Source organism: Netta rufina (assembly GCF_964035555.1).
Source record: "Netta rufina genome assembly, chromosome: 3".
Classification (NCBI taxonomy): domain Eukaryota; kingdom Metazoa; phylum Chordata; class Aves; order Anseriformes; family Anatidae; genus Netta; species Netta rufina.
The window spans coordinates 27,674,253-27,701,722 of record NC_140125.1 but is presented as its reverse complement, the minus strand read 5'-3'; the positions used below and the strand labels follow the sequence as shown (position 1 = coordinate 27,701,722).

At 34.4% G+C, this 27,470-nt stretch overlaps 1 protein-coding gene across 1 annotated transcript in view; it reads right to left on the bottom strand.

The window, feature by feature from the left end:
* RYR2 (ryanodine receptor 2) overlaps positions 1-27,470 on the bottom strand; it is a gene marked incomplete at both ends in the record, with an annotated part of 408,872 nt that overhangs the window by 114,007 nt on the left and 267,395 nt on the right. Inside the window, 19 exons of the mRNA XM_084285045.1 lie at positions 719-839; positions 2,148-2,253; positions 2,740-2,926; positions 3,595-3,730; positions 4,574-4,677; positions 5,851-5,983; positions 6,558-6,672; positions 9,810-10,083; positions 12,875-13,018; positions 15,373-15,478; positions 15,602-15,802; positions 16,385-17,183; positions 18,161-18,387; positions 19,082-19,168; positions 19,441-19,600; positions 20,299-20,459; positions 21,269-21,383; positions 21,821-22,173; positions 23,045-23,253. Coding sequence (XP_084141171.1) covers positions 719-839; positions 2,148-2,253; positions 2,740-2,926; positions 3,595-3,730; positions 4,574-4,677; positions 5,851-5,983; positions 6,558-6,672; positions 9,810-10,083; positions 12,875-13,018; positions 15,373-15,478; positions 15,602-15,802; positions 16,385-17,183; positions 18,161-18,387; positions 19,082-19,168; positions 19,441-19,600; positions 20,299-20,459; positions 21,269-21,383; positions 21,821-22,173; positions 23,045-23,253 — 3,738 coding nt within the window. The remainder of the gene's footprint in view (positions 1-718; positions 840-2,147; positions 2,254-2,739; positions 2,927-3,594; positions 3,731-4,573; positions 4,678-5,850; positions 5,984-6,557; positions 6,673-9,809; positions 10,084-12,874; positions 13,019-15,372; positions 15,479-15,601; positions 15,803-16,384; positions 17,184-18,160; positions 18,388-19,081; positions 19,169-19,440; positions 19,601-20,298; positions 20,460-21,268; positions 21,384-21,820; positions 22,174-23,044; positions 23,254-27,470) is intronic.

Here is a 27,470-nt window from a genome sequence, read left to right as displayed (position 1 = left end):
ATTACGTATCCCTGAGCTGTTCTCTATGCTATTTAGACAGCACTTTTACATCTATTATGTATTATCACTATTTGGAATATAAATACATAATTATATAATAGAATAATTGATCTTTTTATCTTCTCTACTGTGACTTACTGGACATTCCTGTGCTGTAAGCCACTAGACAATCCCTGTTATAATTATGTTTTCTCTCAAGATACCCAAAGAAGTAGATGTAGCTCCTTTCCATTTTATATCAACGCCCTCATAACTCCCACTACTGCAATGAATTCTGTGTAGGCAGAATTCTATGTATGCCACACCTATAACTTCACCATAGTTGCTGAAGAACAACTCTGGTGTCTTAGTAAGATCTGCTAGAAACAATTAATAGGGTTAGAACACCAAAAGCAAGGATTCCATTATTAAGAAAAGAGAATGTTTTTCTTTTTTAATATTTTAGAGGGAGAACAAAAAAAAAAAAAAAAAAAAAAAAAAAAAAAACAAAGAATGCATTTGCAGATTTCTTCTTAAAGTTTTGACAGATTTTAATAAAATTATATGAATGTGATTTACATCAGTGAATATAAGTGTACACAGAATTATAATGTATATTATAAATGGTTTAATTTCTAGAACATTTTGAAATACTGGGAGAAGTATATTTATGAATATATGGTCAAATTACAGAACATAACAATTCAGTGGGGAAAAAACAGTACAATAACCATCTTACCTTTAGCTATGGTCGGCATGTGGAAAGGAATACTAATTACGCCCACCAAATCTTCTAGTGGAATCAAAGACCTTAGAATTGACCTGATTCTAATGGCTTCCCCTTTACCAGCATGGATCAACTAAGGAAAAAAATAAATAAAACATTACACAGGTCTTCTTTTTACCTTGTGTGTTCACATTCAGGAAACTTTGCAAAACACAAGAATAGATACACAAGAATAACTGCTCTCAAACTCACATTATATTTGGTAACATAAATTTCATATAATCTATTTATTTGCTGTGTTCTGGATGCAAATATGCGAAGTCTAGAAATTCAGAGGTTTTGTTTCTAAATAATATTAAGCCCATTTTCAGAATAAAATGTTAGGTAAAATAGCTAAACAAAGCTTTACATGTAGAAAAAAGGAAAGGGGAAGAGGCAGGGGAGGGAAAGAGATAAGATGGGGAAGGGAGGGGAGGGGAGGGGAGGAATAGACTGAGATTAAAAAAGCTTTTTTTCATTCCTGGTTGAACAACGACACCTTCAACTACCCCATTTTGTTTTGTTCTAAAAAGGCAATGAATCAGATAGAAAACAAGATGATGCTTTTATTCAAACTAAACACTTACTCGTACATTGAACTTTATGTATGGCTAGCTCTGTCAAGTTATCCATCTCTGCATGAATCTTGTGCTGATCTGTACTGATTAACATTAATTAGGGGCGATTTTGAAGTGAAGTAAGAAACTGTGAATAAGTAAGTGTAATTTTTGAAGAACAGGAAGGTATTGTGATTTTTAAACTGAACAAATATTTTCAAATATTATTAGCTCTTAGGAAATAAGTGGTAAGTGCTCATTTTTTTATAGGGTCTAACTCTAGGTATCTAATACCTAAACCAGTGACATGTTACCTTTCTTTGAGCAGGTTTATCAATATGAATGAAGATTATGAAATATTGACATGAATATCCATGGACAACACTTATTCTTATGTTTTAAAAGAATTTCCTATAATATTTACACATTAATATGAAATTTAAACAGTCTCTAAATAAGTATACAAATAGAGTAAAACCATGGTTTTAAAAAACATTCTCTACACCATCAAAATAAACAGTAAAATTTGAGAAGTTTCATTGACACAGTATCACAATGGACAATCAAATAATATTTTAACAGAATATTGTTAAAAAACAAATTGCCACAGGAAACAGTAATAAGAAAAGGAATGGAGTAATTCCTTTGAAAAACAACTGAAGAGCTCACAGAAATTCTTGGAAATTAGCAAATGAACACATCATATACATTGTGATACTACATAGTCACAATACTGCTTTAATACCCGATAACATATGTTACTGTGAAAAAGCCAAACAGCAGAACACCAAACAATCAGAAAGACTACGGTTTTACTTTTCAATACATGAAGATGTAAAACTTACATGCATTTCAGGGGCACAACGTCCTAAGAGATCAATCAAAGCAGCATAAAAGGTCATGATTGCATTTCCCATATGAATAGTGTCATCTTCTTGTTCTTCCATTTCACTGTAATTTGTTAATTGTTAAAACATTTAAAAGACAAATGAAATAGAAAACAGTGTTTACATCAGCAATAAAGGATAAACTGCTCATGGATGCTATAGCTTATACATGGTGGCTTCATCATAACCAAAGGACTTTTGACAGACTAACACAGAATAAAATCTGTCCATAAGAGACTGCATTATTACATGACATGACATCTGCATTGTTACAATTTATCTGTCTCATTTTGAATCAGAGGACTGAAACTGAATGGACTAAGAACAAACAGAATTCTAAAGAGGATTTAATATCTAGAGAAAGTCACATAAATCGAAAGCACGGGGACAAAACTATTTGGCAGAAGACCAATCTCTATCTACCCTCCACAGAATCATTTGAAAAATCTAGTTGATAATTTATATGTTAAAATAAACAAGTAATTTCATGACTAGGATCATGAAACATAAATAAAAATGATGGTAATGCAAGCAATTATACTGCACCTACAGAGTTTTACTAGATCCATTACTTGGCGAAGGTCCATCTCTTGTTGGATCTTCTGATATTTTTATTGCTTCCTCCATGGCAGCAAGTAGACCATTGCCTCCTTCTCCTCTTAGAGCTGGACCAAAACATTCTGGTCGACGAATAAGCAGCCTGACAACAACATTTGCATTCTCCTCCACACTCTCTCCTATCACAAAGAACAAATATCAAGATTTAAGTTTATGCCAAGGAGACTTCTGAAACATAATCAGAAAAAGTTACACTAAACTGCAGAGTGTATGCATAAGTAGATACTTTTAATTCCTAACCTGTTTAAATATCACAACAAAATTGTGTAAACACATAGACATATCCCTCTAGTTATTACTGTAATAAAAGTTATGAAATAGAATATGTGATTTAATTAAAAATTATGAAATACAACCGATTTGTATTTAAAAAATCATATTCAAGTGGGAGTACTAATGAGGAGACCGCCATAGCTGCTAAATACAAACTGGACTGCCTAAACCTTAATCGAATGGGTCTTTGGCTCTGTATCTAGCATGAGTTTTATCTTAAAAAGATTTAGGAGTCTTTGCTCCAAAAGTAGAATCTCAAAGGAGATGTGGCCATTTCAATGATTAAAGATGGATGGAAAAAGAGGGCATAGGCTCCTAGGAGCCTATATGATGTATGAAATAGGCATCTAAATTATTATGTGTATTGCTTAATTCTGCTCTTTCTGCTAACTGTTCTGTAAATTTATGGTATCCTATCAGGTTTGCTTGTAACAGTGTTTTAAATGTCCAATTTAATGCTGGTATTTATTCAAACACTAGAGAAAGTTAAAAACCTGAGAAGCTTCTACACTACCATTGCAGAATACAGCAAAACGAAGAAAATCCAAATATCGCTCTCCTTCAACTGGATTCCATCCAATGTCTGGATAGCCTTTAGAAATCAGCAAAGGGCAACTCTGCAATCCACAACCAGCCAAGTAGCGAACCACCTATCAAGCAAGATAAGAGTAAAAAAAAAGATGCTTACTATGAAAAACAAGAGAAGTGAAGTTTCAAAGGGAAGCCTCCACATTATATTGTCTTGGATTGTCTTGGATTTGGCTTCCACATTCTATTATCCCTGACATAACCAAATCAAATTTTAGGTAAATCAAACTCACCTGCACTGGTACAAGAGATCCCAGTTGCAAGATCTAGCATTTGCTCTTGCTGAATTTTGTGAGGCTAGAGTATGATTCTACTGCTGTTTCTCCAGCTTTTTCAAGTTCCTTTGAACATGTGTTCAGGAGGGCACAAAGATGTGCCCTCCAGCACACTGACAGTTCCACACAATTTACTGACAACACACTCCATCCCATCATCCAAGTCATAAAGGAAAACATTAAACAGTAACCAATGGCACTGCATGAGAATGCAATAATTGTGGAGAATTTGTGTTGATGTAATGTGGTGAAGGGATGACAGGTGAAGCATTTGTAAATTGTCCACCTTTGTTTGTGCTGTGACATGATTTTGGTGTGGAGAACTCTTCTTGTTGATGTATGTAAACTTTGTGAAGGTGATGCGATTAATGTATTTTTTATAATAACTTGATTATTTATATAGTTGCATATTAAAAGTACGGCAGTGTAACTGTGCTATATTATACTTACATATATATCAGATATGTGTATCAGATTCTGATAGTCTAAACTTTGGGGTTTAAAATTCCCATGCAGTTCTTATCTTGAATCTTCATTATTCCGTTCTACTTCTTGTGAGCCTGAACAAGACAAATCTTCCCCCTTTCTAGATGGTGTATTAAAAATATGCTTGATAAAATAGCTACAAACCTTCTCCAAATCAGGCTCCCTTAAAGCTAGTGCAAGTTCATTGTTATCCATCACAGATGCTGCTGCAACATCTAAAGGAGTTGATCCTCTCATAGAAGGAGAAGCTGTTAAAATAAAATTTAGTTTCAATAATAAATTCATAAAAACTAACAATTTTATAGCAAGTACAATAATAAAAATATTTGGATATTTTAATTATTTAAATTTGTTTAAAATTATTAGTTTTACTAAATTAATGATTTAATAAAAATATTTTTACCACTCAGTTTATAATTATCATGAACTCTATGAAATTTGTCTTTAATAGGAAATCAAAACACAATTTAGAAGTTTAGGCTAGAAACAACCTGTCTAACACATTCCTATTCTCATCACATACCTTGTTTTAAGATCTCATTCTTTACAATATTCTTCACTGAGACAAATTTGCTTTCAGTTAAGGGGATTTTTTTAATGTCCAGAAGAATGGCATTTTATCAAATGTACTGAAATAGGAAATAACTTTCATTTTAAAAGATTAGATCATGAGTTGCTTATTTCTTTTAAAATGACGGTCAATATAGCATCTGAAAAAGCAAAGATTTTCATACTAACACTCCAAATACATTTTACTTGGGCAGTTTCTCTCCAAAATGATTTTTGGTTTATGCTCCTGTCCCATATCTGTACATTAATAAGGACATTTTGATAATAATTATAATAAACCACTATGATGATTATATAAAATATATATTCTGAAATAAAACTACTATATATATATAGTAACACACCAGACTACCTAACATTTTAAGAAAATTAAGAAAGGTTCATCTCCGGGCATCTGGGCATATATATTCAAGCAAATGAGCTCTGTATACTGAATGGTCTACAGAAGAAAACAGTGGAGCAAGTCTCAGCAGTGAGAAAGAAGCCATAATAAAAGGCTGCCAACACTGATCTATCTCTGTATCTACCTCTGCATCAAAATCACAATTTTATTCTGTTTCACAAATAAACTACAAAAAAATTCTCCCTTAATGTACAGGCATACACCACAAAGTGTATACTAAATTACTTCAATTTAATGCTACTGTTATGATTTTGTCTGGACTTAGCAATAGAGTTAATGATTTTATTTTTTTTTTCACTGGGTAAAGCAGAAACTTCAAGACAAGAACATGGAGGTATGCAGAAAAAAACTGGGTAGGGGTTAGGGGGAAAAGAAAGAGGGAAAAATGCAGAAAAATTTAAGACTTTGGTTTTTGTTTAGAGTCTCATAAGCCACATACATTACTTACCAAGGCCAACACTGCTATTTTCCAACAAATAGCTAAGATGATCAAACATAGCTTTTTGATTCTGCCTGCTGATGCGGCAAAAATAACATAGGAAACGACAGCAATTTGCCACCATTTTGGGGAAAGTGATTTCCTAAAAAGCAAATAAAAGCAAACTAAAGCTCAGGTTTAACAGGCTTAAAACTTGCAAAAAAAAAATATCTGTAACAGCTGTTTAACATACTAATATTTACACATTGTATTCATTGTATCTCGGTATCTGTTAGGTTTCACTCTGAATTCAACGGGGCTTTCTCAGCAAGTAAATAGCTCCTTAAGTTCCACATATTAAATTATAAGCTTGAAAACGAGCTGGGTTCACCCATAAATTCTAGATTCAAACATGAATGAATGCAAATATTCAGATTTGCAGTGTGATACTGCATCCGTTTTTGTTTCTAAAAAATCCTAAAAATCCCTTTAAAATCCAATAAGCATACGAACTGTTATTTGGATTTTTTTTTTTCTTAATAGCATCTGGAATTATAATGCTAATTCTATCTTCTTCTGGAATGGAAAAATGGATTCTTCTAAAAAATTGATCAAATTCATAAATTAGTAAATGGTTGTGGTCTCTGTACCTCCAATGACTGCTCAGCACCTTACAGGACAAAGCTTTGAAAAGCTATATTTTATTTTTTCTGTCTTCTTACAGTAAATTGCTTTACCTTGGATTCTCCTCCACCAAGCACATTTACCATCACTTCCATGACAGTCTCATGCATGCCTAAAGCTCTCATGAGATTTGGATGTTGGTAAAATACTTTGTTATTCATGATGTCTCTAAAGGAAAGCAATAAATAAATAAATAAAATTGATTACAGTTTTATGACCAGTTTACCCATTATCTTATTTGCAAAGCTGATTTGCTGTGTAATTCTTTACCACCTAAGTGATTGATCATCATACGTTGTGAAGAATTACATTGGGACCTTCTCTACGCTGAGTCTCTCTTGATATCACCCTGCTTAACCTCCCTGTCCCTCCCCTTCCCCACCCATTATAGCTGTTTTACCTTTTTTATGGACATCACAGAAGACCCTGACCTTTCTTTTCCCATATTAAAGTTATTGCCCTAACAAGACAATAACTAAGCAGAGTATGATGATCTTGTAACTTTATTCCAAATCTAAAAAATTTGATTTTGCTTTTGTCAGAAAAACTGCTGCATTAGGTTAAATTTCAATTCAACTAATCAATATTTTCTGAAAAAACATTCTTTACCAAATATTTTCAGCCTTGTGATATTTGACATCTGCTGTCAAGACCAAGAAAAAGTTATTGTAGAGGTGAGTACATAGATCCAGCTACTGTCATCAGGAACTTTAGTTACATAAATGTTAACTTTAGTTCATGAGTTACAGCTCAGAAGGACACTCTCTTCTACATATTTCAGCTGATTAGATTTGCATACTTGAAAGCCACTCCTGAGGATTAAAATGTCCTATTTTATACAGATGTGATATGTCCAATAAAAATGTGTATTTTAAAAAGTAATTACATTTCTAACAACTGTAGCTAGTCATGAAATCGCTTGCAACCCAGGAAAAAATGTGAAAACAATCAAGTCATGGGAGTAAAGGGCTAGCAAGTCACTACAGGAAATACTGTTGTCAACTGTTCAAATTTCACTGTATGTTTTTTATGACGTAAACCTTCTGCAATTAGGGAAACTTCAGCTTTATAAAAGATGTGAAGAGGACCAATTCATCATTGCATAAGCTACAAATCTACAACAATAAGTAGTACAACAGAATGTATACAGTACATCTGATGTAGCTGACAATATCAGTGTCTGATACCCAGTAACCCAGAAAGATTAATTGCTCCTTTTCCCCAAAGCCTCCAACTACCAAAGATGATAAAGGATGTGCCCTGCCTCCAAAAGCTACCCATGACACATAATCCTTCCTGCAATCACCACATGCTATAGAAAATGACCTCAATGGTGACATTCTGCCAAGTCATCCTAAATTCTTATTTGCCTCCAGCAGCTTTCTTTCATAGGAATAACAAAGTACAGAAAGTCAAAATACCAACCTCAGGGGCTGGCCAGCAATACTACGCTATTTGGGAAAGCACATCCACTTTCAGTGTTCTGTGTAACTGCTTTATGAAATGTGTGCATTATGAAATGTCACACTTCCAGAAACACTCTTAACAGCATTTCTGAGGAAACTGAGTTTTTAAGCAGGAACAAGTGAATCTTCCATTTCTCAGCTGTAAGAAAGGAATGCTTTCCACCCACAGTAAAAAAACTGGCATTTCTAAATAGGTGCTGGAGCCCAGGTTAGTCTATAAAAGACACAAATGGCACAGCTGGGGAACCTACAAGATAAACAAGACTATGATAGAAGCTAGCAAGAAGGGTGTCAAGAACAGGCAGCAAGAACACTTGCTTAACAGAAAATACCTCTTTTTTCCTTACACCAGATTTTCACGTATCACTAGACTGTTACCATTAAATCAGCCTGACTCACAAAATCTTATCTTTTAACTCGTAGCATAAAATTATGCGGAAAAAAAAATGCTAACAAAAAGAAAGCAGAACATGAAATAAAAAACACTCTAAGCTTGGTTCCCCACCCCCTGCCCCAGGCACAACAATGCCAGAATTTAGTAATTACTCACTCATTTTAGTCTTAGCTTAAATGAAACATAACACAAATTTAAAATACGAAGGTGAATATAGAAATAACATTGTTTTCTGTCTGTTGACAGGTGACTTTCCCCTTCGCTAAAGCCTTAGTGTGAGTACACTGAATATTATAACAGCCATGAAAAATTTATTGAACCTGCTGGCAAGCTATGAAGTAGTTCATAATGGTATTGCAAAATTATTTATACGCATTATTAGGATATTTTAAATTTTCAGTAAGTGGGAAAAAAAAAAAAAAAAAGGAAAAATATATTTTGCACAACAAAAGCTTCTCTTCCTGCATCCCTGGCATTCCTCATGTAACGCTAGCTCTTGTCATCACTATTGTTGATTGGGGATTTCTAAAACATCATAGCTGGTGTTTAATCTCACCAGATATCTCTCAGATGATAACATTCCTTTGAAAAAAAAAATCCTCTTTGCTTCTAGAGCTGATCATGATTTCTTTACACCATTTTCTCCAACTGCACCTTCTATTATGCTATATTCTAGTCATATAATTAATGAAAGTAAAACTGGATGAACTACTTGATAGTTCAACGAGTACTGGTTACATTCAGTGCAACTGAAAGATGGCGTATGTGCAGACACATGTTTATAAAACTCCATTTGCTGACAGCTAGAAGGGTTTGTATGTGTCAACAGCTGCCAGTTCCTGTATTCATATAAAAATGGACAGCAGCGTTGACAGAAATCTTTACAGCAATAGTATTTAAAACATGGTAACAAAATATATTTTTGTAGTATCTTTTAACTTTACATACGGACCTGAGGTTATAGCATGAAGCTGTGTTAGGGGAGGTTGAATATTAGGAAAAGGTTCTTCACTGAGAGGGTGATTGGGCACTGGAATAGGCTCTCAAGGGAAGTGGTCACAGCCTCGAGCCTGCTGGATTTCAAGTATTTGGACAACACTCTGACAACACTCTCAGCATGTGGTTTGATTTTGGGGTGGTTCTGTGTGTAGCCAGGAGTCAGACTTGATGATTGTTGTGGGTCCCTCCCAACTTGGGATACTCTGGGTCTATGTTTACAACTTTTCTCACAAGAAAAGCGTACAGATGTCACTTGCAACTCTCCAAAACAGGTTCATATAATGCTACAAATGCATACAATGCTTACAACTGAAGATACTATACAACTAGTACCAATGTCTGCATTTACACCCATATAGACTATTCACATTCAAACTTCATGCACAATTTTGATAACCATACAACAAATAACAAAAAATATCTGCACATTCAGAGATGTTATTTACCCTAATCCACGAATCATAAGTTTCTCTTCCTCTTTTCCCATCCTGACACTGAGCAAGGAACGTATTTGGCCGAGGGATGCCAGAAGATTGATTGTGTCTTCCACAGACACGCTATTTATAGTATAGGTCTTTGGCAGGGCTCGAACCAAGCCACCAATACCATCATACTGGCGATGAAGCAGTACAAACATGGCCCTGACTAACTCTGGGTCTTCTATTACTGATTCCTGGGCCCAGCGCACCATTGTGTCTGAAATCAACTGTTGAAGAGTAGCTGTGAAGAAAATACATAAATCACACAATTACCATTAATTACTCATATCTCTGCCAGTAGTTCCTCAGAATGCATTATGCAACATGCATTGTAATGAAATCAATTCTCAAGCACTTTTTCTTTAGTGTTTCTTTAGCAGACTGTCAAAGCAAAGCATAATCAGACACATAATCAGACATATAATCAGTATAATAAAAGCAGAAACATCTCAAAACCAAAAGCCTACATTTAAAATTAAAATACAGGAAATATATCTAATATCATAAAAAACTATGAAGACATAGAAGATGCTCACAAACTAGACGGACTTATTACTACATATTATTTTTAAGATTTTTGCAGGAATTCAGCTCTCAGGGTTTTTCTTACATATTATGAAGTGAGAAAAAATGCGCTGTAGCATATATAAATGCTGTATTACTTATTTATGGGTCTAAGCTGTAATATTCCATTTTGTACATTACAAAATTTGAAATAAGAATTGGAATAAATGGAATAATAAATGGAATAAATGGAATAATTCAATTTATTCAATTACCAAACAACAAAGACCTTCAAAAGAAATAAATGAGAAGACTCCAATCAAATAAATGAGAAATCAGTGTTTGCATAATTTGAACTTATATCTGATGTTCTGACTGGCAACAATTGCAAGGATTTGGGAAAGTTATGTACATTAAAACACAATAAATGTGTAACGACAGTTAAGATTTGAAACCATGCTTTAGAAAAAGTACTCAAGAACTAACTGTACGCAAAGTATTTGATGAGGACAAGTGAATGCTGTTCTTTTTCCTGCCTGAGGGAACTTCAACTGAGGTTTGCAAGACCTTGCCATATCAATCTGGGACCCTCTCAAAATATCCTGGTAGTTATACATTAGAAAATCCTGCCTTTAGTATTCACCTAGCTAATCAATCAATTTATATCCATGTCAAGAAGACAATAAAGGAAGTTTGATAATTCCTGCTAAAGTTCAACAAACTTCGTGATAAATATTCTGGGGTTAAAATGGTTTATGCAGGGCAAACATCAAAAATATTTTCAGATTAGAAATTTATGTTTTGAGTGTAACACGATTTTGAAATAAACTAGGTGTAATTTCAGTCTAAACTCAAACCATAGAAAAGTGAAAGTACTCAAAGAAAGATACTGACCAAGAAAGGACAGGAGTTTAAAGAAAAGACAGTATTTAACAAAGAAGCTTTTTGCTACAATGTAGTAATACAGAGTAAGGGGAAAACATAAAAAGGAGCACTGTATTTCATTATTGTTGTCCAAACACTGCACTATATATATATTTCCATTGTCATACCACATGGCATTTTTTAGAACAGAAACACTTAAAAAATAAGTAAAAGGGTGAAATTTGTTTGGGCTGATACTTCACAAGGTACTAGGACTGAAACAAATAATAACAAAAAGGGACATGGTATTAAGTTTCCTTTGTTCTTTGTGAAGAATCACATAAGCAGGCTGTTTTCTCCTGTTTCACTAAATGCAATACTATACCCCATTTGCCCATGGGTCTGGCTGTATCTTAGTTGCAATGTAGAACCCAAACAGTCTAGTCATCACTGTAATGACTTGTGTGGGCACTTATTGCCTCTGTTGAGTACAGAACTAGTTCCATATAATACTGTCTTTCTACTAAGACAGAAAAGAGACAAATAGATTTTGTAGAGCTCTAAGCTTACTACAAGAAAAAAAAAAAAAAAAAGAACTAAGATTCACCACCACATCCTGTATAAACCTAGCCTCTAATTATCTCTGTGATAATGAAATAGTTAAAATCTGCAATGCTAGAAAGCATATTTTTATGACAAAAATATTACTTCTTAACACTAAGCAAACACTAATAGCTGGCAGCTAACTGGTCTTCTCATTATATATGCCATGACGAACACCTTCTCATCCCATAATGTTAATCACTTACATTATGCAACCAAGTTAAAAGTTCAGCCTCCCTAGGAATTCTGCGTAGTCATTGAAGGAAACCAAGTTTCTACCAAAGTCAGAACATATGAATTATATGTCCCAAAATTAGTTCCTGCTAGTAGGGTAGCCAAATATTCAACCAAAAAATCATTCCAGCTAGTAGCGTAGCAGCATCAGAAATTAAGGCATATGAAAGTGCCACCATAATAAAGGCAACATAAATAAATAAATAAAACAGAATTGACAAGTAAAAAAAGTAAAATTCCATAATCTTTTGGTCCCAAGTACAGAACTTGGATGGCACCAGTAATGATTCTTATCAAGATGGAAAGGAAGAATGTTTCAGAAAAATGACAGAGCAACAATCACACTCGTGGATTTCAGGTTGAGTGGGAAGTCTTTCTCCTTGCAAATTAGGACCCAATTGTGCAGTCTTCTTTCAGCTAGCAACCTTCATGCAAATACTGATTTGAAGCTGCTGCAGCTGGTTTTATGAGAAAATTCTCACAATCAGGACTTTGCTACAATTATTGTCTGCAATAACGCCACAAAAAGCAAGAAACATTTTGTAAAAAATATGACTATAAAAAAGGATCAATTGTGAAAAAGACAGTAGAAGTTTTCCACCACATTCACTGGAGAAGCAAATCTATCAAAAAATCTTCCTATCGTAAAATGTCATTCCAGCTGAGCTTGTTTTAAGTCAGAGCTATAAACTTTAAAATGTACAGATGTTTTACTAAAAATCCACCTAGTTTGGGGTGAGAATATACAAACAACTTCGTCCCCTGCTTTTTTTTGTTGTTGTTATTCGGAATTAGGATACAATATACTGTGATTTAATATTACTTACAGGATGTCTTAGCATCATCATCAACTGGCTTCTCAGCTTGCTTCTTCTTCAGATACGTAACTTTTTCCATAAGGTATAGGAGGCGACCCCTAATGGTTAAATCACTGCTTCCATCCAAGGTTCCATCTTCATCTAGCTCAATTCCTGAAAACAATAATATACACTAAATAGTAAAAGACTAAAATTAAACAAGTTGCAGCCTTATTTTTCATCATGTATGAACAAACAAACCGAACTACATTGTTCTGCTCTATTCTATCTTTTTTATTCTACATTAAAAAAAAAAAAAAAAAAAAAAAAAAAAAAAAAAAAACTTGATATGTAGCATGCTTAACCAGAAATCTGGGACAATTGCAGATCAGGTACATGTGCAAGGCAGGAAACTGCAGACAAAGGATCATGTAATCCTATTAACTTACTGTATAAATTGTGTAGTATGATACATAAAATACGTAGGTAAATATATTCCTGTGCTCAGATCTCTCAGTATGGATGTTTCCATGCTAACGCTGATTACTTCATGACTTGTTTCAGACATATGAAGCCCAGAACTATATATATAATGCCTACTGACACAGTAGAGCTCAAATGATAATAGCAAAGCATATAACATTTTTAGGTAAAACATAACATAGAAGTGAAAGAACTAAAATTACAATAATTTGTAATGACCATCAGAAGAGATCAGCCACCTTCATAATACAGTGACTGTTTCATGTGATGTACTTTATAGCAAGTTCTAAAAGTTCAAAGAAAACATGAGAGACTTTACAGAACCTTACAGGTCTTGCTGACACTGAGTATGTGAAAGCTCTAGTCTCCCTGCTCAAAGCAGGTTCAACTAGAGCGGTTGCTCAGGACCACATTCATTCAGATCTTGAATATCTCCTAGGATGGAGGTTCCACAGCCTTTCTGGGTAACCTGTTCCTGAGTTCACATTACACTTACAGTAAAAAAATAAAGGTAAAAAAAAAAAATAATAATAATAACTTCGGTTTACACAGAATTTTATTTCATGTCCGCTCTCTCTTCTGCTGTCACTGGATACCACTGCAAAAAGTCTGTCTCAGTCTTCTGTATTTCCCCTGCCCAATAGGTATTACATGCATTAATACAATCTCCTCCACGAGCCTTTTCCTTACATTAATTAACCCCAGCTCTCCCTTCTTCTCATTATGTGAAAGATACTCCAAAAATTTAACCGTCTTCGTGGCCCCTCACTGGACCTGCTCCAGTGTGCCTCTGAATCTCTTATACAGAGGAGCCCACCTGTTGGCTGCAAGGAGCCTTCACTGCTACTCGTGTTTACCTTGTCCACCAGAATCTCCACGTCCTTTTCTGCAAAGCTGTTTTCCAGTTTGGCCATGTTTTCAATACACAGACTAATTAATTCTACTCAACTGTAATGTATCTTCTGAATATTATTTTTCTACTTGTATATTATGCAAATTACTAATTCTCCATATAGAAAAGAAAAGAAACGGTGACAAAACTAGACCAAGTAAGTCAAAAAGAGTAGAATGATGCTTCAAGACTAAACAAATATGGAAAAAATCAACAGATAGATGAAGCCTCCTCTCCCTTCCAATGTTATTCCTAAATTCTTTAATTCATCTAAGTTTTTTGTCAACTAACAGTTTTCTTGGAATTTTCCGTTTTTTTCTCCTTTTTTCATTTAAAATAAAGATACTTAATTTGAAGCATCTTAATGCACCTTTATGAAGTTTGTGAATGATACCAAATTGGGATGGAGCAGAAAACACATTCCAGGGCAAGAAGCTCAGCGGTCTACAGGAATAAGCTGGCAGAAAACTCACGACGTTCAGAAAGGAAAAATACTAAATGTGACAGTAACAGTTGGGTATGAAGTTGTTAAAAAGATTTGCAAAAGAACTCTGAGTGTCAAGTTGGACAAAAAGCTTAGCATCAGTCAGCAGTGCGCTCTAGCAGCAAGGAGAGCTAAAAGTATCCTATATTTGCAGAAACAAAGGGAATTGATTATTCACCAGTACTCAGCATTCATGAGACAACATCCAGAATGGTACATGTAGGTTTGGGCTACCCAATACTAGAAACACTTGAAAAACTGCAGGGCATCCAACAACGGCCCATCAAGATGGATAGTGGCTGGAACACTTGTTCTCTAAGGAGAAGAAGGAATTGGGCTTATTAGCCTGCAGAACAGAAGCTTTCTGGGGGACCTAACAAGAGCCTGTGAGAAAGACATCAAGAAAATGCAGCTATGCTTTTTTCTGAGGTGAACAAAATGCAACTGTCAAACTTAGGCAGGGTTCTAAACAGACTTAAGGAAAAAAAAAAAAAAAAAAAAAAACAACACTTTTTTACTGCAAGCTGCATATTTTTATTTGAAAGTATTTACAGTTGACAGTGTAATCTCTAGACTATTTAGCTGCTTTTTATTTCCCTAAAATTATTTAGAAAGACAGCTTCTAATGCTAATGTAATTTAAGTAAAAATATTCAGTAACAGGACTTACCACAGTGTGTCATTAGATCTTCGTGGAAATCCAAGAGCTGGTCCCGAATTTCTTCAGGACAAGGACAATCATTTTTATCATCCTTAAAGTTCAGCAGCATGTTAATCTTAAAAGAGAGAACACATAGGAAAGACAAATAACACTGATTTCTAAAGGAAAAATCTTGAAATCAAAAGAACTCTGCCACACATCAAGCAAAACAAAATGGTCCATTGTAAGCTGTACCTACCTGCTCCTGAGGTGGTGATCGAAATTCCTTTGTTTTTCTAGCTGTCAAGGCAGCAGACATGTTCAAGGCCTGCATCACCTCATTGTACCGGAAGCGCTGATTCTCTTGAAGCTTGGCCACAAAATCATCTGAAAATGCCACAATGGCTTCTATCCGGTGTCGTACCTGGCAATCACACAGGTACTGGAGTAGATGACACATCTGAGGAACGAGCAACACAGAAGTATGAAGAGTAGGCTAGCCAAGAAGACTCCTCTGTATATTAATGCAAATAAGGATAGATTCCTTACAGAAGCAGTCACTGCCAAACAAACTGAATGAAATCTTTAGTTTAGTCATTTTCATTTTTGTTCATATACCACAGTTTTCATTCATTGCAGTTTTCATTTACTACATCTGAAGTGATTGGCAATACATCCTACACCAGGAATCTCTCTGCAAGATATTTATGTGCCCTGGACATATAAGACTCCAATAAAAATTATGAGACAATGGATTTATTCATTGCTTCTATGGAATTTCTTTTCTGTCTGGATCCACAAACATGAAAAAATTTCATTGAGAAAGTGATTCTATTTCATGAAACGGCTGTTTGATCATCATGAACAAGTTTATGTCATCAGAAATACACTACATCTTGTTGTTTCCTCCAAGGAAATTACTTCGCTATTAAACCACCATCAGACCTCTGTATTCCTTGACAGGGAAATTACCAGGTGAAGAAAAAGGGATCAAATGGGAACAAATAAATGGGAACAACCACTAACACAGCAATATTGTTACCTGTAGTTTAACAGGTTCAGGAAGTTTCATCTGAAGCAGTCCTTCCTTTGGCACCTGCTCCCCTCTGGTTTCTTCCTCTCCTTCTGACTTGAGCTCCTCCGAACTCAGCTCCTTCTCTGAGAAATCACTTTCATCCTCCTGGCTCACAGCTTCTTTGAAAACCCTGGGCTCAATCAACTGCAAGATGTGTTTCAGATCCCCATTGTGGAAGATTCCCATAATTAGGAGAGTGTAAAAGAGCTTGATGAGAGGGACAAACAGAAATTCTGTAGAACCTCCAACTGGATCCCTGACATGGAGGCTGCCCTCCTGAACAGCTTCAGTTAGCATCTCTATTGTTTTGGCTTTTAGGATTTCAAGAGGGAATTCAGGACTGAACTGAAAGCATTCACTGCTAATGCTTACAAAACTTGGCGAGGAAAACTGCATTCTTGGTCTCAAGGAAGTGCTAAGTCCTATACCAGGAAGGCCATGTTTTTTGTTTTCATCAGGAAACAAGGTAATACTCTTGGTCTCATCTGTCATTGGAACAATAAATTCATTATTCATCATTAACCTGGCAGTTGCATAAGTATTGAGATGGATGTCAATAAGTAAGTCATAATATCCTGCACGTAATAATCCTGGCATATATTTATTCTCAATAGCATATAGGAGCTGAGATTCATCCACATGGCTACACATAGCATGGGCCACTCGGTTGTTCCCCAAAGCACAAACAGCTGAATATAATCGGAGGGTATGGTAGTGAAATTTCAGCAGTTCTTCTTGTTCCGTCAGCTCTAAAATATCAATCGTTCTGCAGAGAAAGAAAAAAAAATAAATAAAGTAAATTGTTTATCAGTGCGAAAACTTGCTTAAGAGAAGGAATTCAAAATTCTTCCTAAGGATAACATTGGCACAATATCATTTCTAGGGATGGACTTTTTCCTCTTCTCAACTGTCATGTGAGAAACTGTTAACCTAAGAATCAAGGACCAAGAACACAGTTTAATTAGACAAATGTTCAAGTTGCTCCTGAAGTTCAACTTCATCTACATTAAACGGGGAAAGATCAAACTAAATTACTTAAAAAAGAACAACTCTTCATACTACAAACAATAATTTGGATAAGTGAAAATGATTGTTTTTAAACTAGTAAAAGTTGAGATATTTGTCATTTATTGTTTTTAGAATTGGGGTAGCAAAATGGAAACAGACTAACCAGTTAACCTGCAGAAGGTTAATTTGGGTGGGTTGCTTGGTTTTTTGTTTGTTTGGAACTCTTTCCAAGCGTTTAAGTGATCTTAATTTCAGATTTAACATTGGACAAAATGCTGAGACATTTAAGTAACAAGGAAATCTCAAAGACACATTTTTCCAACTGTTTAAATTTAGGAAAATGAAAGTACTGGAATAATTAAATTGGTCACAAGTTTTTAAAAATATCAAAGAAAAACAGATCTTTGCCTACCTTGCAGATTATCTTTAATAATTTATAAACACACTTTACTTTTTTTTTTTAATTCAAAACCTACATGTACTGTTACAGAGTTTGGAGAGAAACTAGGAGAGGTTGTTAACAAAATAAGAGGATGCAAATTTTTAAACACTGCAAAATAAAATTAGATTAAATTTTAGTATTAGCTAAACCAAAACATATTGCCTTTATTTACATGTGTTATAAATACAGAGATAAAACAGGACAGAGAAGGAGTTGGGTTTCTCTTATAAAAAAGTTTTATTATATAATCCCAATTTAGCCCTGATATACTTTTACACAAAAACAACATTAACCTGTTTTCTTCAGGAATGTGAAGGGCCATGAACTGCAAAGGATTCAGGCACTGTATCATCCAGCCTTGACGTTCACTGATCCGAGAAACATCAACCTTCAAGAAGTGGTTTGGCACTCTGCTCCAAAGCACATGAGTCAGAAACTGGACATGGAGACGTGGAGGACATTGAGACACTGGGTTTTTGTGTTCACTTTTGAATAATCCAGCAGACAATGGCATTACATTCTGGAGAATTCCAACAGAAGAGTCAATCAGTTTCCACATCTTTACCAACCAAGGAATATACAATATATTTCTCAATAATTATATTCAACACACAGCACAGTACAACAGAAAATTTTCAGTAGTTTGTACAATCAGCTGGTAACGATATTGGCAGATTAGCAGCAAGAGAGTATTTTCCACTTTTTTGTGGAAAAAAAGCTAAATTTGAAACAGAAACTTGAAAGCAATGTATGTTCTTGGATCAGAGACCTGAACCTGTCTCTTCTTTTACCTCTTTTGATTTGTATGTCATCCATATTTCCAAAGCACAGAAAGCAATTACAGTTCAGTTTTATTGAGTTCATGGTTAAGTGGATCTCAAAACTCTTTTAAGACCCTAACCTAATCTGCAGAGAGATTTGCCTTGCTGACTTGTGATTTCTTTTCATCATGAAGGATGAGATTCAGAAACTTCAATGGGACTTGTAATATCCTCTGTCAATGCTAATCCGTTACAGCACTTTTCATCCAATGTACTGTATTTTAAATACATAAATTAATAATAGAAATAGCAATAGTGCAAACACTTGGAATAAGGAAAATGGTCCAATACCAATAACACATTGTGTGCAAAAATTAGCAAATGCATATATATATATATATATATCTGACACAACATAGTCCTAAACCTGCATAAAACACAACCATAATTTACCTTTATTCTACCCAATTCAAATTGGAAAACATTGGGGCTTGTAGCTTGAGCAAATACAGCAGGAAATAACTTCGTACTAGGTTCAACCTACATAAAAGAAGCAAAAATATTTAATCACCTAAGACAGCAAAACAGTGTTACATTTAAAAAAATTAAAAAAAAAAATCTCTGTATAGAAAGCTAGTAAGTGCAAGCCTCTGAATAACACTTCAGAAAATACAAATAGGAGAGGGAAATTACTATTTTAGCAGTGACAATTACTTTTTCTTCCAATCTTGTAACAAACTTTCTAATAAAACGCAATCCAAGGACTCAGTTTTCCTCCTTCCCACTGGAAGGCATCATCAAAGAATACTCACCTGATAGTACGTGCCCAGTTCCTTGCCATTAGCTGTGAAGGTCAGCAGGCCACTGGCAGCATCAATTAAGCAACCAATCTCCAGACCATTATTATTACGTCCTTGTCCAGGGCTCATGCTCTCTCCTGCGCACACCATATAGCAGTTGCTGCGCTTTATACTGAATGTCAAAAGACAAATATATTTATGGATAGTGTGCAAACTTCATGTAGTGGCCTAAAAGAACATTGTACAACTGCAATCAACAGGGTCTTGTGGCTGGAAACAGTAGCATAATCATTGCCAAAATTCAATGAAACTTAGATTTCAGAATTGGAAAAAAAAAATAATAATAAAAGACAAAATATTACAAGTTCAAATCTGTTCTAAAGTTCTGAGAGAGAAAATGAATTTTTTTCATGTTACTATTTTAAACTGCTTAGTGTTAAGCATAACAGAGTTTCTGACATGGATCACCACATGAAATGGTGAGAGGTGCTGTTGCACTAATTCATGTCTGCTCAAAACCAAAAAAGTTCCAAAAATAATACAAGCTATTTTACTCTACTTTGTACCTGTTTAGAAATCAATAGTTACAGGAACATGGCCTGAATGACTGAAACTACATGAAAAAGCTGAACAATTCTTTTATTTCTCACTGTCTATTCATTAGATTAGACCATTTTTTACAAGCTGTTTACAAGCAATAAGAGAAAATACTATAAAGGGACCACACTGCCCGTCCTCTTTCTTACTATAACTTTTTTTTTTTTTAAATCAACTCAACTACATTAAATAGAATGGATTTGCAGTTTATAAATTATTAGTTGCCTTTGTGAATTATGAAATATGTAACATTTTAGGTAAATTGTAACTAACCTCTCATGAACCTTCCCCTTTTCATCTCCCAGTGTCACTGTGACTGTACGTACTCTCTCCAAGTCAAAGCTTGTGTCATACTGATGAAAGTCAGAGGTAATCCAGCCTACCCAGACATTAGCAGGTTCTTGGCCAGGAAATATTCTCACTGAATAATAATACTGCAAATAAAAAAATATATATATTAAAAAACGTTATTTGCTTTTCCGATATATCAGTTTGATTCATGATACATTTGTTGCAATCTGAATATATCATCTAAAATAGCATAAGCTTGTTCAAGTGCAATTCATAAACAAAGAAACAAAAGGATTCTAATACTAACCAAAACACAGTCTACAAAAATATGCAAGTTAAAATAAAATAAAAAATGGAAAACAGTACTGATGAAGTATTGTATTTTAGGCTTCCACATCACAGCATCATAGGCTATTTTTGTACTGCAGCTGCAATATTTATACTGTAGGTTACTGTCCGTTTCTAGTATACTAATATCTTTTAGAAAAAGGAAAATATATCTAAAATAGAAGCTTTTTTTTTTCTTGTCAGAGAAAAATGCAGAAAAAAAAATTGTATTACATTCACTAGAAACTCCAAGAAATAGATGCTGAATAAAATTAAGATAGATGTGTTCAAATGGCCCTGAACACTTACCTGTTTGCTTAATGCACTTCTTTCTTTTTGTTCCATTATTCTGGAACTATTTATTATTCCTCTTTTGGTGTTGTTAACAGCAGTTTCAAAAACGTATTCTACTTAATTTATGACTTTCCATATAGAAATTGTTTTAGATTGACAGTCAAGTCAAACCAAAAGGAACGTAGCAGTCTCAGCTTCAGTAGTGCATGGGTACTGAAGACATTTAAATAAAAAATTTTGCCTGAAAATTAGTTTCTGAAACTCTTACAAGCAAATTCTTGTAGTTATACAAAAGGCAAACAGCTAAAATACAAATCCTATGTTACCATACCGTTGAAGTTTGCATCAAATAATCATAGTCATCCCTATCATCTGCTAGCACATCCTCGGTAAGCCGTGCAGAGTGGCTTGTGCTATAATCTGGCTTTGTCCTCCTGAGCATAAATCTGTAACAAAATAAGTAAAAACAAAATCAGAATCTATACAAAAGGCTCAATAGATTAATATATTAAGTGAATACAGTAGTTTTGTACTAATATTGGTCCTAGAGTACATATCATGTGATGATCACAAAAGCACTCAAAATAAACCAAATAATAGGTTCCCAATGGCTGGAAAAGTGTTTTCAGTTTTCGGCTTAGTTTTAATCTACATCTTGCATATGAAACAACTTAAGGATATGAAGGTTAATTGCCCCTCTTACTGCATTGTATCCAAATTTAGGGCAGAATTAGGGAAAAATCCCTGCAGACCTGACTGGCATTTTCTTCAACCATTTAAAATAAATAAAAATAAAAATAAAAATAAAAATAAAAATAAAAATAAAAATAAAAATAAAAATAAAAATAAAAATAAAAATAAAAATAAAAAAAGTGCTACTAACCTTTGTTTAAGACGTGAAGGCTTTTCTTGAACATAATCTTTATGGTTATTTAACTCTGATTTTGTGGCATCTTTTTCTCTTTCTGCCCGGTCAGGCACTAGATGACCATGAGCAGTTTTCATTAGAACCTCAAAATCAGAATCAGCATCATAATCCTCCAAATCATTCTTTGGGCCAAAAAGGCCAGTGCCTGGTAACCCTCCTGCAGCTGTTCTGGAGAACACCTCAGCACATTCAATAGGCATACTTAATCGAAAAAACATGACGTCTGTTTTACTGTTCTGTGAACCAAAGGACTTCTGCGTGACCTTCAGGCAGGGGCAGCTGTCTATGGTGCCATCAATTCTCATCACCTATCAAATGTAAAGATGCAGTTGTGTTGAAGCTGATGCTTTGCCCCCTTTTAAACATTCAAGTTATATTTCTAGAATAAGCACCTATGACTTGCAGAGCTTGCAACTGTCAACAGTCAAATGCATTGTAATTATTGTATGGTCATTTTAAGGTGAAATTAATACTATAAGGAGTTCCTTCCTTAAATACAAAACACAAAAGATTGTTATTTCTCATCATAGTTCTTTGCAATACAAGTCTGACACTGCCCAGAACAACACAAAACAACTAACGAAGTATACATGCACAACAAAGAATATAAATCTCTTTAATATTACAATGTGATACACATCAGCTGAAAGAAAGTTCCTATTTCATCAATGTCAGAAAGATTTCGTGGCAGACTTTAAAGGCATGAATTCAAGTTCATCAAGATGCAAAACTGATTGGGACATAAGTGTTCACACAACTGGCTAATAAAAATTTATTAAAATCGAAACCATTGAGTTATGAAAAATCACTTTAGAAAGTGTATACACCAGAACACATGGTATCTATTATGCAGAAATGCACACTTTCTGGAACTCATTTCTAAGCACGTCTCACTCATTGTACCAGGAGCTGTTAAGAGGACATCTTGTAGAGTTTGTCTTGGGGAACCTCATGGTTACACATATGACAGATTTCATGGACAAATAAATACCATCAACCAAAGAACTGCATTATTTTCAACTTCACTGAATGTAACAAATTTGTAATACAAGCAAGGTTTTTCCATAATTGGGTCAACATATCAAATTTAAAATCTTGTCTAGAAGTACAAAAGCAGAAAGAGAATTTAAAAAGACTCATGGAAGAAGTGTCCAAAAACATCTTAATAGGATTACAAACCTCAATATGTTCATGATTTTGTGGTACTGGTAGAAACTGAGGGAGTCTTTTACTCAGCCAAATGGTGATGTCTCTGTTTGTATTAACAGCAAAGGGTTCGTACCCTTCCTGTAAGCCACAGATAGTGAAAAATTTTAGAGTGCTGACATCTTTTCCAAAGTTCATTCTTCCCACTTGAGATGGGCCCAGGCTGCACACAGGCAGAAATCCTTAAAACAAAATGAAAGAATATGTGGGTTGTGCACCACAAACATCAGAAAAATCTTTCTCTTCCACAAACCAATTAAAAATAATTTTTAAGAAAGACATAAAACCAAACAGTATAAATGCAAGCAGCTATCTATAGCACGTGGCCATTATATGTCAGGAATTACTATATCTCAAATATTGTTCTGGAAATAAAGCTCTCTAATATCCATTAATCTCTTTACAACTTGCAATTCACTTCACAGAAATCTAAGAGTAGTTCATGGATTCTGAAAACCAACACTTGGTTAAACTCTGTTAGGTGATAGAGTACTGCCAATTTTACTTCAAGTCTAAAAATTTTTGTTATTCCTCCTAAACTTCCATTAGCTATACAGTATTTTGAGAGAACCTAAAAAATTACTATAAAAGTAATATAGGTCTCATCCACACAGCTATATTAGTGGGAAAAAAATTGACCAACAGCATGCTGCAGATTAAAAAATAATAATAATTAATTTTAAGAGTTCATAAAATAAAATAAAATAATAAACTAATGTGCTACTAACCTCTGTGACTCTGGATAATCAGAATTGACAATATGAGACTGTTGCTTCAATGAACTTACGTTAGCGTTTTTTTGTTTTTGTGTGTGTGTGTGTGCTTTGTTGTTGTTGTTGTTTTTATTTTTGAATCAGCTTCACATTTGTATGCATCTATATCTGCTTTCCTACTGTTTCTACTGTACAAGAAATTCACTTTTGACTCCTTTGCACTTTTTCCTTTGTTTATTTATCTGTGCTCGGGGTTCAGAATCATGAAGAACTCATCCATTCCACAATTATTCTGGCTCAGGTGAATATAACAGGTACTGAAGGGTATAAAGACAAAATACAACTAGTTCTTCAACTTCAGGTTGTCCAGATAAAAACAAGGTAGAACATGTTCTATGACATGTTTGTTAGTTCATGACACGTTTGTTAGAGACAAAAGCAAACTTCATGGCACGGCACCATTTACAGGAATGACTGTTCACCAGATAAAAGATCAGTTTTCATTATCTCCTTCACTTTTTTTTTTTTTCTTACAGATACTAAAAATTCATTATCATGTGTGTGTGTACCAGGCATGATACCTTTAAGGCCACAGACTATTTGATAGAAAAGAATAAAGACTATTTTCCAGAATGAAATGGAAAAATCAGATTATACAACACACATAACTGGGAAAGTTACATTTGCTTATATAGATACCATGGTAGACCCTAGCAGCTCTAGTAGACAGAATTTACTAAGCGCCCAGCTAACTTAAAGGAGTCCATAAGCTATTGCAAGTGTTTTTAATCAAAGGTAAAAATCGTAATTCTTCTTCAATAACCTTATGAATCTCAACTCATCATTCAAGAACAGTAACAGCCTTCTATAGACATCAAGTTGTTTGAGAAGGGACGTTCACAGAAACAGTTGTGACAGCATGAATCCTCACAATGTTAACCAAAAATTAGGTATGATTTGCTGTAAGCCACACAGGTATATGTAGCCTAAAATATGCACTTTGTCTATCTGAATCATATCACAATTTAATTTCTCATTCTTGTAAAATATTTTCAGATGTTTACAAGACGTATGGCACTCACATTAATAATCTTCAGAAGAACTGTGTTTTACCCATCTCAAAAACGGCATAAAAGAACTGAAAATGGACAACAAGAATGAAACTGCTTTCTTATCAGGAAAATTGAAGACCATAGGATACTTCAGCCACAACAACATCAACTAAAAAAAAATAAAGTATCATAACACCACCACCACCACAATTTATAAGTGACATAGAGAAGATGAACATTAAGTGATTTTTCAATCTCTTTCAAAACAAAAATTGTTATCAAAGATATTGTTTGGTAGCAAGCTTCAAAGCAAAGGGAGGAACATCCAATACACTTCCTATATTTTCTTATTCAGAAATGTTGTTGAATTCTCTGTCACATAGTATTACTTATGCAAAAAGTTTACACACACACACACATCAATGAGCACTTTAAGAATCACTAAAAGAAAATAAAGAAATTCAGAACAAAATTCCTACACAGGAAAAATTCTCTTTGATGTAATTACTCAATCTGGTATTTTCCATCAACTCTGTAACTGTAGCCAATATGTAATCATTATAATAATCTCTCACTGACACAAATTTCATTGATGCTAGAATGGTACAGTACAGGCAGCTAACTCCTGCAAGTAATTATATATAAATTGCTGCTCTGTAGGAACTGAATATACATGTAAATACTATTGTCAGTCTTAAGTATGGAAGCACTAATTTCTTTTCTGGCGAAATTCTGCACTGCTTCACATATGGTATATTTGTCAGTAAGGTTGTTCAGGATTATTCCTTATCTGGTAAAGAAAAATATGGCATCTACTTCTTATAAGGACTGTGCATGTCATGAATAAAAACTAACTTTCAAGCCCCTTCTTTAAATGGGTATCCAGACATTTTAGATATAATACTTTACAGATGGAATGCTGGAAGCTACACAAAATCATGGTTTACACATGATGTGGCTCTTATCTGCAGTTACATTACTGGGCTGCAGAGCAAACTTTTTATTTTAATTTATGAAATAGCAGAAGTGAGAAGAGATCAATACTACCATCAGAAGAATAACCCTCTAGCATTCTCTGTCACATATGGCAAAAGCATAGCACAGTAACACTTCTTATAAGGTTCCCTACTTTTGAGGATACAGGATGAATTTTATGACCCGATTTGTCAAACACTGAGAATAAACAGCTTGTGCTCTCCGTGAGCACAAGTTGATAAAACAAACTTTGGGGTGCACAGTGTACTTGTTCATACTTACAGTGAAAAATTTCCTACACAAATGCATAACAGTACACAATTACTGTTTAACAATTTTACTTCTGAGAATACATTATTTCACAGGCAAATTAGTCTGTCATAAATCCCAAAGAGCTCCACTTGTTGGCAGTACAACCTAAAATACAGCACATAAGTCTTATTACTAAATTGGCAGAGCTCCATATTCCCTTTTCACTGTTCCTAAGTGAATTAAAACCTCACAGTCGGACTACAACTTTTAAAGCAGGACGCCAGGCTCTGCCAAATCTTTTATCTGAACTGAGAGGCCCTTTTTGCAGCAGCACATGGCATGCACACAATTCACTGATAGAAGCAATATACAAAAAGGTCTCCATGCTTCTAAACAGAAGCTATTACCAAAAGCTAACTGAACTCAGCCTTAAAAATTTGAAAGCTCTACAAAAGTAAAATTTAATTTGGTTATTTCATATGTGTGTCTGTATACACACACATATATATACACAAACATATATACAGATGCCCCCCAATGAAGTGCACACAGAATACCCATAATATAATTGACATCTGTATACTGTTGTATTATAAAATCTGAGGTCAAACAGAATATTCCTCTGAAAACAGAATAGATCTTTGAAAGTTATGCTCTTTCCTACAAACAAGACACTAGAAGAAATTAATGTGAATTAAAGGGCTATTGTGAAAAATCTGAATGGCTTGACACTAACATGAAAGTTCTGACATGGCTCAAGGCCTTGGTACTCCATCTCAAACCTGGAACTATTTTAGCAATTTCAGAATCAATAGAGATACTTTTAAAACTGAACTTGCAGCTAGAAATGAATACCATGAAAACTACATCACTGTAATTTCAACAGCTTTGAAATCAATGTAGTGATCAAACAGCTACCTGCAGAATCTCATGAAATTCCAGTTTCTCTCAGAATCCCTCTCTGCTCAGCAGAATTATGCTGCCAAATAGTTGGACAATTGTTATAATTTAATGGCACCAGTATGATTTTGTTCATATATCGCTAACACTATGACAATTCAGTCATCCCTGTCCTTCAGCACATTATTGTAGTATTAAAAAAAATCTGTAGGCAGTAATCTGTAGGCTAGAGAACTGTTGGCAATTGTATCATTTTAAATCAGATCAAGTTTTTCCTAATTTCTATGGTACACTAGAAGAAGAAGAAAAATATTATTCTCCCAAAGTATTCCTGAAAGTAAAATACTCAAATACAAATCAAAGTCAAGTGGTTAAAATTCAACCAGGGAAATATCTAATTGATAGCTATAAGATTCATCTTTCCATGGGAATAGGGATCAGTAACCCAAAAGCACCATGTGCGGATTTTATTGTTCAAAATTTTTTTCTCTCCAACACAGATATATT